This window comes from Podarcis erhardii, assembly GCF_964252035.2.
Source record: "Podarcis erhardii genome assembly, chromosome: 6".
NCBI classification, from domain to species: domain Eukaryota; kingdom Metazoa; phylum Chordata; class Lepidosauria; order Squamata; family Lacertidae; genus Podarcis; species Podarcis erhardii.
Window position 1 is genome coordinate 71,737,452 of NC_138510.1, and position 14,888 is coordinate 71,752,339.

Sequence of the window (14,888 nt, forward strand, 5' to 3'; positions counted from 1 at the left end):
AGGCCGCCCAATCGGAGCTCCAAACGTCCCTGGGCGGGGCTTGGCTTCGTAGCGGCGAAAGGCGGGCCCGGCGGCGCGCTCGGCCAATAGGCGCCGGGAGGGCGGCGAACGGCGTCCAATGAGAAGCGAGCGCCGGGGCGGAACCCGCGTCCTGGCTGGTTCGACGTCGGTGGGCGTGAGGACGCCCGGGCGTTCGGTTGCCGAGCAGCGCGCGCAGGCTGAGCTCGTGCCTGCGAGCGGGAGTCGCTGACGGAGCCGCTGAGGTGTTTTCTTCGGACGTGTCGGTGGCCGAAGGGACCGTCGCTGAGGCGCCGCCGCGACGTCTCCCGAGGGATGTGAACCGCCGCCGCCGCCTCCCTCGCCCGCGGTGTGTGCGTGTGTGTGGTGTCCGCCCCCCCCCCAACCGAGCCGAAGCTCCCTCCGGCCTCCCTGCCCGGGCCTCGCGTGATGTCGTGATCCCTCGGCGGACGTGCGACCAGGCGGGCGGCGGCGGCGGCGGCTGCTGCTGGGCGGCTGCTGCGGCTGCTGCTGCCGATGGGGCTGCTCCGGATTATGCTGCCGCCCAAGTTGCAGCTGCTGGCCGTGCTGGCGTTCGGCGTCTCCGTCCTTTTCCTGGAGAACCAGATCCAGAAGCTGGAGGAATCCCGAGGGAAGCTTGGTGAGCGAGGGGCGGCCTTGGAGAAGGTGGCTGGCCGGGTTGGGGGGGGGGTGGCGGCGACCAGGTCTGGATGAATCGGTGGCGTGGAAATTAGGTTACCTTTCTACTGAGGGCGGCGGCGGCGGCGGCGCCCCCTCGTTGTACTGCAGAACTAGAAGGAGAGGGGTAAAGATGGGGACATCGAGGGTGGGTTTTTTTTTGGGGGGGGGCGGGCGGGGAGAATGTCAGAAATGGCTTTGGGAGAGCAAAAATCGCCGTCGGTTCCCGCGCGTGTCTGCAAACGACGGGAATCGGTTTGGGAGGAGAACTCCGCAAGAAGGAGGGCTGCCGACGTGTTGAGAGGAGAGCGATCGTGATGATCGAGGATCTGATACTTAAGCCGTATGACAAGCGGTGGAAGGAGCTAGGTATGTTTAGCTGAGACTGTGAGGAGATAGGATAGCCGCCTTCAAATATCTGAAGGGCTGTCACATGGAGGAGGGAGCATGCTTGTTTTCTCCTGCTCCAGAGGGTAGGACTCGAACCAGTGGCTTCAAGTTGCAAGAAGAGATTCTGACTAAACATTGGAGGGGGAAAATCTTTTTGGCAGTAAGAGCTGTTTGGCAGTGGAACAGACTCCCACTAGAGGTGGTGGGCTCTCCTTCCTTAGAGGGTTTTAAGCAGAGCTTGGATGCTTTAGCTGAGGTTCATGCATTGCAGGGGGTTGGACTAGATGACCCTGGGGTCCTTTCCAACTCTACAATTCTATGATGATAACTGGACTAGTGGCGGCATGCATTGGGTTTGGAGCCAATCTGTATGTGCGTCTCTCCCCACCAGTATCAAAATTGCTGAAACCCCCTGAAGGACCTACCTTTTGGGGGATTGCTGCTCTGGAAGAAGACGACTTCAAGGAAACCAGTGTGGCCCACAGTTAGTTTCCACTGGTGCTGAAAAATAGCAGTGATGTTTAGAGGCAGTCTATAGATTTCATTGTTTTATCATTCCGCTGTTGGAAACCTGTGAAATGGCCACATTTTGTTTAAGGTTTGAACTTTGTGGAAGTGGGTTGACTCGTTAGATAGGCAAGTTAGCAATTGTAGAGAGAGGGTGTGCCAGAACAAGTCCCACTCCCTCCCTGAAATAGTTGTACAATTAACAAGGCTTGGATATGTATAATTTGTGTATGTGCGCATGTGTGTGTAAATAACTATATATGTAGGCCCATGTGTTTCCGTAAACATAGTCTTTTCCCACTGTTAAGTGTGTTATGATATATGATGTTAGGTCCAGAAGATTTTTCTGTAGTGCTGTTCATTTAGTTTTTTATGATGTACAAGTTCTTGGGCCATGCTCATGAAAAGTTACTTGTTTAACAAAATTACTTATTTCTCAACTCTTGTGGACTCTCACTGTGTCAGGAGTAAAACAAAAAGAAACGAGGATGTAAACTCATATTTAAAGTGACTGTTATTGGCTCCTTTCTATGAATGTGTTCAGTTGGAACCTGCTTTTTTACCCAGGTTGTGTCCATCTGCCTGTATCCACACAAAGTGAGGAAAAATAAGGTCATTTCCACAGGCTCTCTTCCAGGGAGAGCCAGCGTGGTGTAGTGGTTAAGAGCGGTGGACTCATAATCTGGTGAACTGGGTTCGCGTCTCTGCTCCTCCACATGCAGCTGCTGGGTGACCTTGGGCTAGTCACACTTCTCTGCAGTCTCTCAGCCCCACTCACCTCACAGAGTGTTTGTTGTGGGGGAGGAAGGGAAAGGAGAATGTTAGCCGCTTTGAGAATCCTTAGGGTAGTGATAAAGCGGGATATCAAATCCAAACTCCTCTTCTTGTTGTTCTTCTTCTTTTGCTGCTGCTTTTTTCTTCTTCATCATCATTATTCCCTTACTAACAAAAAGCAGGCAAAATAACTGTTATATCTGATATGTGAGGACATTTTGAATACCTTATCCTGAGTTACCCCTACACAAATAACTGACATTGAACTTGATCTGTTGGATTGAAAGGGAGGAGCAATTCTTCGTAGTGCTCTGGCACTCATTCCATCAGTGCAGTCATTTCAGTCTGCCAGAGGGAAGGATTTTCCTCTCCTCCCCCTGTGCACTGTTCTGTGGGTTATCCTGACTCCCCTATAGGCAATGGGGGCATAGGGGAAGTGGGGGAAACCCCATTGCACTCATGGAACTCCTTAGGTGAATCTAGCCCTTAAGTGTGTGGTATGTCATATGCGTGTGACGAAGGTCTTGTTCTGTGAGGTATTTGTTACAAGTGGTAACAAGGAAAAAAGTTTTTCAATTTGTCCATTGAGAAGTTGACACCAACAGTTTTAGATTGTCTTTATTTGGAGAGTGTAAATCCCAAGTATAAGGGAGTTAACACAGTGTAGTTTTTTGAGTAAAAGTTGATTTTCTCTTTTTATTGTTGTCTATATTCAAAACAGGGACGCGGGTGGCACTGTGGGTAAAACCTCAGTGCCTAGGACTTGCCGATCGCATGCTCGGCGGTTCGAATCCCCGCGGCGGGGTGAGCTCCCGTCGTTCGGTCCCAGCTTCTGCCTACCTAGCAGTTTCAAAGCACCCTTAAGTGCAAGTAGATAAATAGGGACCGCTTTATAGTGGGAAGGTAAACGGCGTTTCCGTGTGCTGCGCTGGTGCAGGCTCGCCAGAGCAGCTTCGTCACGCTGGCCACGTGACCCGGAAGTGTCTCCGGACAGTGCTGGCCCCCGGCCTCTTAAGTGAGATGGGCGCACAACCCTAGAGTAGGACATGACTGGCCAGTATGGGCAGGGGTACCTTTACCTTTACCTTTATATTCAAAACATCTATCCTGACTATTTAAAGCAGTCCATCCTAAGTTGTTAGACCGTGAGACTCTTAGGTTCGAGCCTCATGTTGGTTGAAAGAGTTCTGCATTGCAGGGAGTTGCACTAGATGACTATCCTGGTCCCTTCCAAATCTACAGCTCTGTCATTCTATGAAATCATTATTTAAATCACAATTAAAATGAAATAATTTGACATGTAATTTGCATTTTGTGGAAAAACATGCTATTAAGCATATTGGTATGCAAAAAAATTGTAGTTTTTAGACCATGCAACCTGCAAATATGTTGTGGTTCAGAATTATTTTTGGGGATAGGGTAGGACTGAGGAATTAATAAGTTTTTATTTGGTGGTCTCTATACACGCAGGGACTCTAAGGAAGATAATTTACTTAAAGACTTGAGCCTTCAAAATGTTCCAAAAAAGGACTGGAATGAAATGGACCCTGAGCAATGGTGACTCTTCATGGTGTTTGGTAGAGTAATAACTATGCGTAGTTCATAAAGTTTGAATAATTAGAAGGGTCGTGTACACACAGGTGGGTACAATGGATGATCCTGCTAAGATAGAAGATAGCATCTCTAGATTCTAGCATGAGGTGACTTCCACTCTCAACCTATAGGAGGTAAGCCTTAAAAATTAATACATGAGGATACAATAAATATTATGGGTTGTATGCAACTCATTACTCAAGTAGACCCATTTAAGTTAGTCATGCTCATTAATTTCAATGGGTATACTCTGAGTAGAACATAGCTGAAGACAATCCAATACAATGCATGAGATGAAAATGTCAAGTATGTTTCCACATGATTTTTTATACAAAAAACATGTTTAAGTGAATATGTGTGGCTGAGAGCCATGGGTTAAATTTAAGAGAGCTATAGCTTTTAGCATAATGTATTTAGGTACAGTCATCATAGTTAAATTCTAAAATGTCAAATTCTAAATTATTTTTTTAAATTAGCAGTAAAAGCACTATTAATTTTGTCCACCCTCCTTTGGGCTGCTGCCTTTAGCCTGTTAAAAGAAATGCTAATTTGTTACATAATAAACAAAAATAAAATGAAAAATGTTGAGTAAATTATATTACTTTTAACATCTGTACAGAAGCAGCTCCGGAAAGTTAACAATAAAAGTTATCTGGTGCTGTCTGTGTATCTGTTAATAGGAAGAAATTATCCACATAACATCAGTTGTGAACTGGCAGCCAATAAAAGTTAAATTCTGTTGTGTTCATGCTGTTATATTCCTTTCAGCAATTGAATCATTCTAGTTCTATAAAGTGCTTTTGTTCTTTGAAAGTTGTCTCCATAGGCTAATATGAACAAGTCTGTAGTTTGACTACAATAACTGCTGTTTCATTAAAAGAACTAAGAACAAGTCCATGGTATTATATGTAAAATTTAGCATGATAAATCAGACTGCTATTTTTGCCTCTTCAATTGAAATTTGAATGTCTGCTTCATTTCTGCTGTGACAAACAAAGCTGTATGACTTCAACGATGACAGCAGAAAATATATCTTGGAGGCTTGGAAAAAAAACTGCTTGTAGAACAATTTTTCTAGATACTTTCTGATGAAACAGCATTCTCTTACTCTGGCAAGTGTGGTTTATACTTAAAATGGGCTTCTCATTCTGACATGAATAACACAAAATAACTGGCTATATGATGAGATGTTGTATTCCTCCTCCTCCTCGGAGACGACATTCTGTTTCACACATCTATAATACAAAACAAAATAAAAAAATTCCTTCCAGTAGCACCTTAAAGACCAACTAAGTTAGTTCTTGGTATGAGCTTTCGTGTGCATGCACACTTCTTCAGATACACTGAAACAGAAGTCACCAGACCCTTCTATATAGTGAGAAGGTGGGGAGGGGTATTACTCAGAAGGGTGGTGGGAATGGGTGATTGGCAGATAGCTGTGATGAGCCTGTTGACGACTCTTAATGACTGCAATAGGTCTTACAGGATGCAGCTCATCTTAAATCCACAATTCATCTGTTGGTATAAATGGAAATCGCTTTCACAAGGTACCTTCCTCCACATTCCCAAATTAGTATGTGTTAGAATTTAGTTAGTATTCTGTTGCGAGCAATCTTATGCTAAAAAGCACAACAATGCAAAGATATGTGCTGTGTGCATATTTTGATAATGGAGGTGTTTGAAAATTCAGTTAAATGACTAGAGCCTGCACGCCTTGTTTGTTCAATATGAAAGAGTGGTCAAGATTCTTGGCATACTGTGAATAAGCAGTGTGCTGGTTCATACAGCCTGTTCACTCGCTCCACCCCTTCACGTGAGCAGGTAAAGGAAACCAGGAAAGCACAATTAAACCAGACTTCCTATGATGTGCAAATCAAGCATCCTGGTTTGTTGCTCTGAAATAAGCAAGGTTTGTAAGCAAGTTTCAACCCCTGCTTGTTCTGGAAGCAACAAATTAGGTTGCCAGATTTGCACATCTTAAGAAGCCAAGCTTAGTTTTGACTTCCTGGTTTGATTTACCTACTGTCTAATAGGAGAAGCAAATTCAGCCTAAACTGGCTGTGTGCACTACCATCCTGCTTGTTCATCGTAAGCTGGAAATCCTGTTTTAATGTGATACATGAATGTAGTTGCTATGTGTATTTAACTGTGTACATTCTGTTTTTTGTGCACTTGGACAAAATCTACACTTTATCTGCACCTACACAGTTGCTCACAACATGAGGATATCTTGTAGTTTCTCTCAGTTGTATCTTCCCTGGTATCTTCACTTTATAGTATTTCCTCTGTTGTTATTTAGTATGTGTTGCATGTACTTTCAGGTGCCTTGTATTCCTGCTGAATACAGTGGTACCTCGGGCTACATACGCTTCAGGTTACAGACTCCGCTAACCCAGAAATAGTGCTTCAGGTTAAGAACTTAGCTTCAGGATGAGAACAGAAATCGTGCTCCGGCGGCGCGGCAGCAGCGGGAGGCCCCATTGGCTAAAGTGGTGCTTCAGGTTAAGAACAGTTTCAGGTTAAGAGCGGACCTCCAGAACGAATTAAGTATTTAACCCAAGGTACCACTGTATTAGGACACGGGTGGCGCTGTGGGTAAAACCTCAGCGCCTAGGACTTGCCGATCGTATGGTTGGCGGTTTGAATCCCCGCAGTGGGGTGAGCTCCTGTTGTTCGGTCCCAGCTCCTGCCCACCTAGCAGTTCGAAAGCACTCCTAAGGGCAAGTAGATAAATAGGTACCGCTTTATAGCGGGAAGGTAAATGGCGTTTCCGTGTGCTGCGCTGGTGCAGGCTCGCCAGAGCAGCTTCGTCACGCTGGCCATGTGACCTGGAAGTGTCTCCGGACAGCGCTGGCCCCCGGCCTCTTAAGCGAGATGGGCGCGCAACCCAAGAGTCGGTCACGACTGGCCCGTACGGGCAGGGGTACCTTTACCTTTACCTTTACCACTGTATTAGTACAAGTTGGGCTTCCAATAAAATGTTAGTGTGAGGTGTCTCTTTTTTGTAATTTCAACCACTGTTTTTCCCTGACCTACTGGGTTTTCATTCCTTCTACCCCAGTCAGTCAGCATTCTATACCCACTGAACATGCTCAGTCTTCATTCAGATGTTTGGGGTTTCCTCCAGGGTTTAGTATTAGCAGGGTGCCAGATCCATTTTGCGCCTAAAGATTCTCCATTTGTGAGCACCTCCAAAAGTTTGGGTGTCATTTCTTGCACCTGGCTGACACTCAAGGATTACTGAAATGTATATGCTTTGAAGCCTTGAAGTATATGTTAAGGATAAACAATAAGTTAAAGAGTTTAACAATAAGAGAATAATGTTTTGAAAACTGAAGCACGATACCAATATTTTTCTTGTAAACACCAAATTAAACATGTATTAACAATTTCTGCTAAAAATGTGACATTAACAATGTGTCACTTATGTGAATTGCATATTAGTTCATGCTTATCAAAATAATAAATAAAAAAGTGTTGCTGACCCCCCCCCCCCGCCTGGTGGTGACTAGGCATTCTGTTTTGGTCCCACAATCCAGGTCCCAGGAGCCATTGGTTCTTAGCTTTTCTATCCCAGTTTCTAACACTGCTTTCCTCCTTGTTTATGCAACCCTTGGGATTTCTCTGGGTCTGCCGATTTACCCCCTCTTGGACATGGCTAGCGCTGGTACATAAATGTTGGCACTCAGAGAACAGAGATCAGTGTTAGTGTATATTATGTATATCTGAATAGAGACATTGAATTCTTGTCTCATTATACATGATAAAGCTATTTTTAGCCATCTCATCCCTTGCTTTTTCCTTTAAGACCAATTGCAGTCCTTAACAGTTGTCAACAGGTTTACCACATCTATCAGCCAATCACTGATTCCAGCACCCTTCTAAGTAATACCCCTCCCCACCCTCTCACTGTATATAAGGGTTTGGTGACTTCTGTTTCAGTGTATCTGAAGAAGTGTGCATGCACACAAAATCTCATACCAATAACAAACTTAGTTGGTCTCTAAGGTGCTATTGGAAGGATTTAAAAAAAAAAAATTATTTCGACTACGGCAGACCAACACGGCTACCTACCTGTAACTAGTGTATATTATGAAGATGATAGTTATAGTGGGTGCTAATATGTAGTAGGTCACATGCTGTTTGAAGATGAAGATGAACTGCACCATAGTTTTGCATCGGTTTCTATGCAATACGGGTGATTGTGTCAGAGTTGTGAAACAGGAATGAATAAGAACCTAAATTTAGCCTAGTAATTAACTGATCATGAACTACTGAGTTGCAGTTCTTCTACCCAACATATATGATCACATCATTAATACTTAGAAGCAACATTTTGGTCTCTTCCTAGAGCAATAGTACACCCGGTAAACGCTTTTTTGATTGTACCAATGTGTTTTGTCCCCATTCTTAAAAGCAATAATTCCACTATGAGCCACATCAGTGGCTTAAGCGGTGCAGGATTTTTCAAGTATGCATCCTCCAGATTTGCAGAACTTAGTTTTACTAATGAACCAACCTCACCTTGATGTAGTATGAGCAGCAGCAGCAAAGATGTTCCTGCTATCCAATAGCAGCTCCCTTTGCTGGTGAACATTGAGCTGCCACCACTTCCACTTCTTACTAGTCACATGTCAGTTACAGGTTTTTTTGGATGTTCTCATAGAGTGTTTCATATGTACATCTTAAAAATATAGGCAACAGCCCATATCAATTCTGGTGATTTGGGCAAGTGAGCAAGTCCAAAGTTAAAGTCTAATGATTTATCTGAAGAAATGAATCCACTGAAACTATCCATAAATGTTCATCTTCCTTCAGAACTTTTCCATCTCCATTTGACACTTACCCCAGCGCACATTCAGCTATCTTTGTTTGCTTAAAGTGATTGCTTTGCAGTGCAATCCTCTGCATGTCTACTCAGAAGTAAGCTCCCTTGAACTGAATGGGAGATTATTTAGGAGTTAAATGTGCATAGGGTTGCAGCCTTAATTTGTGCATAAATTAGAGAAAGGATTAGATTATTTAAATTCATGATAAAAGCTTCATGGTATTTTCAGAATAGGTTCCAGGAGATGCAACAACATATTTTGTAATTGCTGATTCAAATACATCAAGAAGCTGTACTGTTGACAGCCATTGGTTAAATATGAAGATCAGTTGAAAAAGGTGACTGGGAAAAAATAAAATGGAATCTGGTATGGTTGTTTCCTTAATAGGAAACGGAGGGGAAAGGTTATAATGTTTCACAGTGAATTTGCAATGAAATTACATTGTTTTTCATTTTTGGGATATGCCAATGCTAATGCAGTTTTAAGAACTTGAATGGTTATGAGGCATAATAACAGTATTTGTTAGCTGCTGAACAATGACTTGACTTCATAGCTAGAAAATATTTGGCAAATAGATGAAATACAATGGTGAAATTGATTTGAGTCTTTTAGTGTTCTGCAAGATACATAGATGACAGAATTATGTACGTATATCACACAAATACAACTTAGCTATTAAAGTAGATAAATATATTCTTATATCTTGAATGAAATAATGATGTTATAATTGCAAAATTATTGCTTTGTAAAAGATGCCCATTGATTGTAGAGTTCAACATACGGTTTTATTTGCTTGCTGAACCCTTTCCTTTAATAATTTAGGATATACAAGCATTCAAGAAAATTGATCTGGGCTTCTCCTATCTTGCATTTGCCTTGTAGGTACTCCATCTTTCAACTTCTTTGGCAGTATAAGCAGATGTTTGCATAATATTCTGGAACTTGATTTCCTAACTAGGGCTAATGGAAGTTTTTTGTCAGAAACATATGGAGGGCACCAGGCTGGGAAAGGCTGTCCTAAATCATACCTTGCAAGCTACTCTTAATAACTTAATTACATTTTATAGATGATGTTTTTATTTGGGACAATGGAGCCCACAAGTTAGTTGCAAAGCATATGGCTTTGTTCTCAGAAGAGTGTTTTTGCAAACTGTATGACTTCTTGTACCACCGCCTCCCCCAAACATAAAACATTACCTAGTCCATTGACTGAAACAGAATACTTCATTCAAGCTTGATGGCAGTAGAGAGGTATGGGGAAGACCCTGCAGAAGCCAGTAAAGGCCTCTGCAGACACCATTCTTCCAGCCCCTGAACTAGGTGTAGCATTAGTGAAGTTGAGAACAGTTATTTTTTTGTTGGGTAAATAGATTATTTTAGGAAGAACTGAAAGCTCCTACAAATGTGGAAAATTTCTCATTGCAATTTTCATTGTAAGAGTAAAGGGAAAATCCATGGATGTGGTATTTATGCACTGAGAACTTGTGGCTTTCCAGGGTGTGAATACGTATGCAAACCTCAAAGTTGAGAACAAGGTGAGAATTCTCAAAGGTATGGTAGGTTGTTTCTTTTCTTTTCCTTTTTCATTCTGAGAGGATATTTCAGCTTTTATATTAACATTCTGAACTAGAAATAACAGGACACATTTCCCCCAGATGTATTGAAGAAGCTTGTTACCACTATTGAAATCTAGCCAGAGAGAATGTTAATACATTTATGTTTAATTCAGCTACATCAATGCACTACTTTTGTTAGCTTCCACCCGGTCCCACTGAAGAATTACCTCCTCTTAAATGAGTTTATGGAAAGCTTCTAAATATGTAGCCAATATATAAATACATGTCTCTTAGAAACTTAGTTGTGTGAGGTGCTCCACATATATCATTGCTTTTAAGCAAAGTGCAGTAAGGCTCCTCTAAGTTAAGTGTCTTGCTTTAAAATATCTAGTTTAAGCTGTAGATAAAACCTGTAATATGCTATTTTTTGGTTGCTGTAAATCTCCCCTTACATTTCTGTAATAAAATGATTTAAGCATTTTCCATTTAAAGAAATGCACATGTTTGAAGTTGGGTGGTATTTATTTACCACAAATTCTTGATGTCTCTGATTATTGAAAAAGGCAGTACAACTGGGTTTTGGAGCAACTGTGGCATGGTTTGTTCTGCCTGCGTTGAACATCTTGTGTGACAGGTCCTTAGAAAATTATGCATGCTTCTGATTCTCAGTCTCATCTTCCATATATTCCTGCTTAATTAGTTCAAAACCAATCTGTTCCATATTCTTAATTCATGTTTGTTTCCTGCTTTCTTGTGAATAAATACCTTGACACAAATTACATTTGAAATGTCATGTTGGATCTTAATTGTGCGCAGCCCAGCAAAACAAGCTTGATCAGCGGTATTTATAGCTCTCTGATGCATCATGAGAGAATAGAAAGTTAGTCCCTGGTTTTTCTTTCTTGAATAGTTTACTATTTTGATGCCAGTAAGTCTACTCAGGGTCATATCCAAGGCTGCATAAGCAGAATGCCACTTATGCAATGGGACTTGCTCTTCCTTTCCGCCTCCTTTGTGCCCCAGAATCTACTCCAAAATCTGCTCAACTCCCTGGAGTAGATTTTGAGGTGTCTGAGGCAGTGGCGTAGCGTGGGTTGTCAGCACCCGGGGCAAGGCAAGTAATCTGCGCCCCCTAACCCGTGGATTTGTGCCCCCTAACCCTAACCCCCAGATGTTGCGCCCGCTCGCCCCGTTTCTGGCGCGGCCAAAGAGTAGACGGCAATCCACCTGTCTGCCTCTCGCCGCCTACCACTTCAGGAGGGCGTCAGGACGCGAAGCCATCGGAGGCGCCTCTGGTCACTCCCCCTGCAGGGAGAGTCAAGCAGGACCCCGCGCACCCCGCCCCCTAAAGCCTTTCCACGCTCGGTAAGGTTGGCCAGAGCCGCGCCCCCGCTCCACCCCTCCTCCCCAATGCCGGACACGTTTCCCTTCTCCAAAGAGGCAGCTCCCTGCCACCTTCTTGGCCAGATCTTTGCCCGCCTCCAACATCTGGCATAGCCATGACTCTCTGATCGCACGTCTCTCCACCCCCGCTGCAGGCACGCAGAATGCGCCGCCCCTGATCCCCAATTTTGGCCTAAGCTGAAAAAGGCACATTGGATCACCCCTCGTCCTGGGGCCCAGCTGAGCCCCTGGGTGCCCCCACTGCCGTCGGCGGGATGAAGCCTTTGGAGAAATTTCTGAAGAAGCAGGGGTCTCACTTGGCTGCCCGGGCTGGCCCCTGGAGTTGTAGGCAGCTGCCTCGCAGCAAAGCGTCTCCAAGATCCTGCTGCCCGGATTCCTCAAGGAGCCCCCCAAGGAGCCCCCCGAAGGAGGCACGGACACTGCTGGCGATGCGCGATGGCTGGAGCTGCGGCCCCCCGATTCCTCTCTGCGCTCCCCAACGTCCTTCTCCTCCGAGGAGCTGTCCCCAGGCGGTGGCGGAGGAGGCGAAACCCAGCTCAGCCGGCGTAAATCCCCTTTGGAGAGAGAGAGGGGTGGAGATTCTTCCCTCCCCACCTCTGCGCCCAGCAAAGCGAGGCGCGTGCTCTTGGCTCCCGCAGGGCTTTCCCCAAGCCGACGAAGCGTCCTGGCTTGCTTGCAATCTGAATCTCTCCTGTTTCCTCCGCGAGCCCGCAGCCTCTGCCTCGTCTCCTTCGCCTTTGCCACTCCGTGCGCCCTGCGCGCGCGTGCCCTATTCGCTAGGCTGCTGCTGCTGCCGCTGCAAGCGGGAGTGAGCCAGGTAGGGGCAGAGAGCTGCGAGTGCGCCCCCCCAAAATGTTGCGCCCGGTGCGGCTGGCACCCCCTGCACCCCCCACGCTACGCCACTGGTCTGAGGGGCTTCAGAAGACAGGAGGGAATAGTTGATTTGGCAGTGTGGGATACGAATGTCAGCATTTTGTTAAAAATGAAAATATAAAAATTGCGAAGTTTGATGCAGGCTCCTAAATTCTGATGCTGATTTGTATAGGGATTTGAAATATTTGGCATGTGCTACAATGACAGTTTAACAGTACAAAGAAGATTGTTTCAGTTGCCAACACCAATTACTGAAAGGGCACTGTTTAAGTTCCTGAATGTGCTGTCATATTCTTACATTCTTGGTGTTGAAAATCTAATTACAGCATTGTTTTGTATTTTTTTTCTTCATTTCCACAGCATATACAATATACATAATCCTGTCTTTATACTTTTGAGGATTTGCTTAGGGTTGTTTTTTTTTTTAAAAAAAATCATTAAAAAGCATCTTCTGACTTCAGATGAAGCAATTTTTTTTAACTTTTTTTTTTTTTTTTTTACTGACAAACGTAGAGGGGTAAACTTACAGGACTTTCTCTCTCCTTGAAATACCAAATTGGGTTATGAAATTAAATCTATCAAACATTGGCTCAGGTCTGATTACAAGAGTTAATCTTCTAGAATAAATTTGGACTATATACTCAGCTGCTGCTTGGCAGAGAGAAGGTGTAAATCATAGGCTGTACTTTTTCTACTGATAGAGTAAGAAGAAAGTACTACTCTCGGTAATCTTATTTAGCAGGTTTAATCCACTACCATGCCAAGTTCACATATAAATTAGTTTTGTATATAAGCACTGGCCTGTTTAGTCATAGGTAACCAGGAATTACATGCAGGCTGATGAAGCAAGTGGATGGATTGCTCTCAGCAGTATTAGAAACTGAGATATGAAAGCGAGGAGCTAAATGACACCTTAAACTGAGGTTACGGGAGCAACAACGGAATGTCCAGGCACTTTTTTTAAAAAAAAACCAAGAATACAAAGCTGGAAATGAATGAACTGCAGCTAAAATATCACGTTCTTTTTCCACATGGTCTAGTCCTTCCCCTGCCCACCCCCCTAATTTTCTTAAGAAGGTCTCTTCTCCAGTCTTCAGAGAATAAACTGGAAGTGGGGATGCAGAACAAGGTCCTCCTTTCCTTCCACTCTGTAGTTTTAATGGGAAATCTTGGCGCACTACTGCACCCAGAGTTCAGAAACGGCTTTCGCTAATAAAATTCCCTGTCACAAAATGCGACTAGTACAATGGGAGTTTCGAACACTGGGTCTCAGTACCTCGCATAGAAAGCAAATAGACAGCTGGAGGGGGGAAGTCACCTACTCCATGTGTGGGATAAAAATGCAGCTCTCTATCTTTCTCTGTAAGTCCTCTGCCAGCTAGCAAGATATTTTGTTGGTTGTTTTTGTGGGCTTGCTTTCAAGGCTGTATGAAAGGGTAACACAGGCATGCCATTTCTGCCTGATCAAATTTTTAATGAAATTAATATTTGCTGAGGACATAGTTCTTGAAGTTAGGGAATAGTTTCTTTCCAGGAAGAGAAAATGAACAATGAAATAGAGCAGGGGCAGGCAAACTAAGGCCCGGGGGCCGGATGCGGCTCAATCGCCTTCTAAATCCAGCCCGCAGACGGTCTGGGAATCAGCATGTTTTTACAAGAGTAGAATGTGTGCTTTTATTTAAAATCCATCTCTGGGTTATTTGTGGGGCCTGTCTGGTGTTTTTACATGAGTAGAGTGCGTGCTTTTATTTAAAATGCATCTCTGGGTTATTTGTGGGGCATAGGAATTCGTTCCTATTCCCCCCCCCAAAAAAAAATATAGTCCGGCCCTCCACAAGATCTGAGGGACAGTGGATCGGTCCCCTGCTGAAAAAGTTTGCTGACCCCTGCTTTTACTGGTTGAGAAGCATGACAAGTCGTGATTGATCCTCAGGAGTGAGGGTGCCTCAGACTGAGTTGTGTAGGACTACCATACATTCAAATTCTCCTGGACATTACCAGGATTTCAAAGGTGGAAGTGATGTCCAGGGAAAATTTCTGAAAGGCGGCACTTTGTCCTGGATCTTTTGCAAGTCAAATCACATTTTCTGGCATGTTGAGGGAGGGGGAAGCTCAATTTTGAAATATGGCAACCCTAGAGTTGTGTTGCAGCTGTACCTGCTCTTTGTTCCACCCACCGTTCAGTCTGGTTTATAATGTCTTTCCCTTGTTGTTACTTGTGTTTGTGTTAGCAGATTGGAGTAAACAGTAAGATTGTGTACTATCT

At 44.1% G+C, this 14,888-nt stretch overlaps 1 protein-coding gene and 1 long non-coding RNA gene across 3 annotated transcripts in view; one reads left to right on the forward strand and one right to left on the reverse strand.

Moving 5' to 3' along the window:
* Window positions 1-14,888, reverse strand: part of LOC309344000 — a 288,311-nt gene that overhangs the window by 57,505 nt on the left and 215,918 nt on the right. The window lies entirely within an intron of this gene.
* Window positions 176-14,888, forward strand: part of HS2ST1 (heparan sulfate 2-O-sulfotransferase 1) — an 87,767-nt gene continuing 73,054 nt past the window's right edge. Inside the window, exon 1 of one of the 2 annotated variants that reach the window (XM_081866103.1) lies at window positions 176-658. In XM_081866103.1, the coding sequence (XP_081722229.1) occupies window positions 535-658 (124 nt within the window). In that variant the 5' untranslated portion in view covers window positions 176-534. The remainder of the gene's footprint in view (window positions 659-14,888) is intronic. The other variant, XM_081866104.1, reaches the window with a different exon arrangement.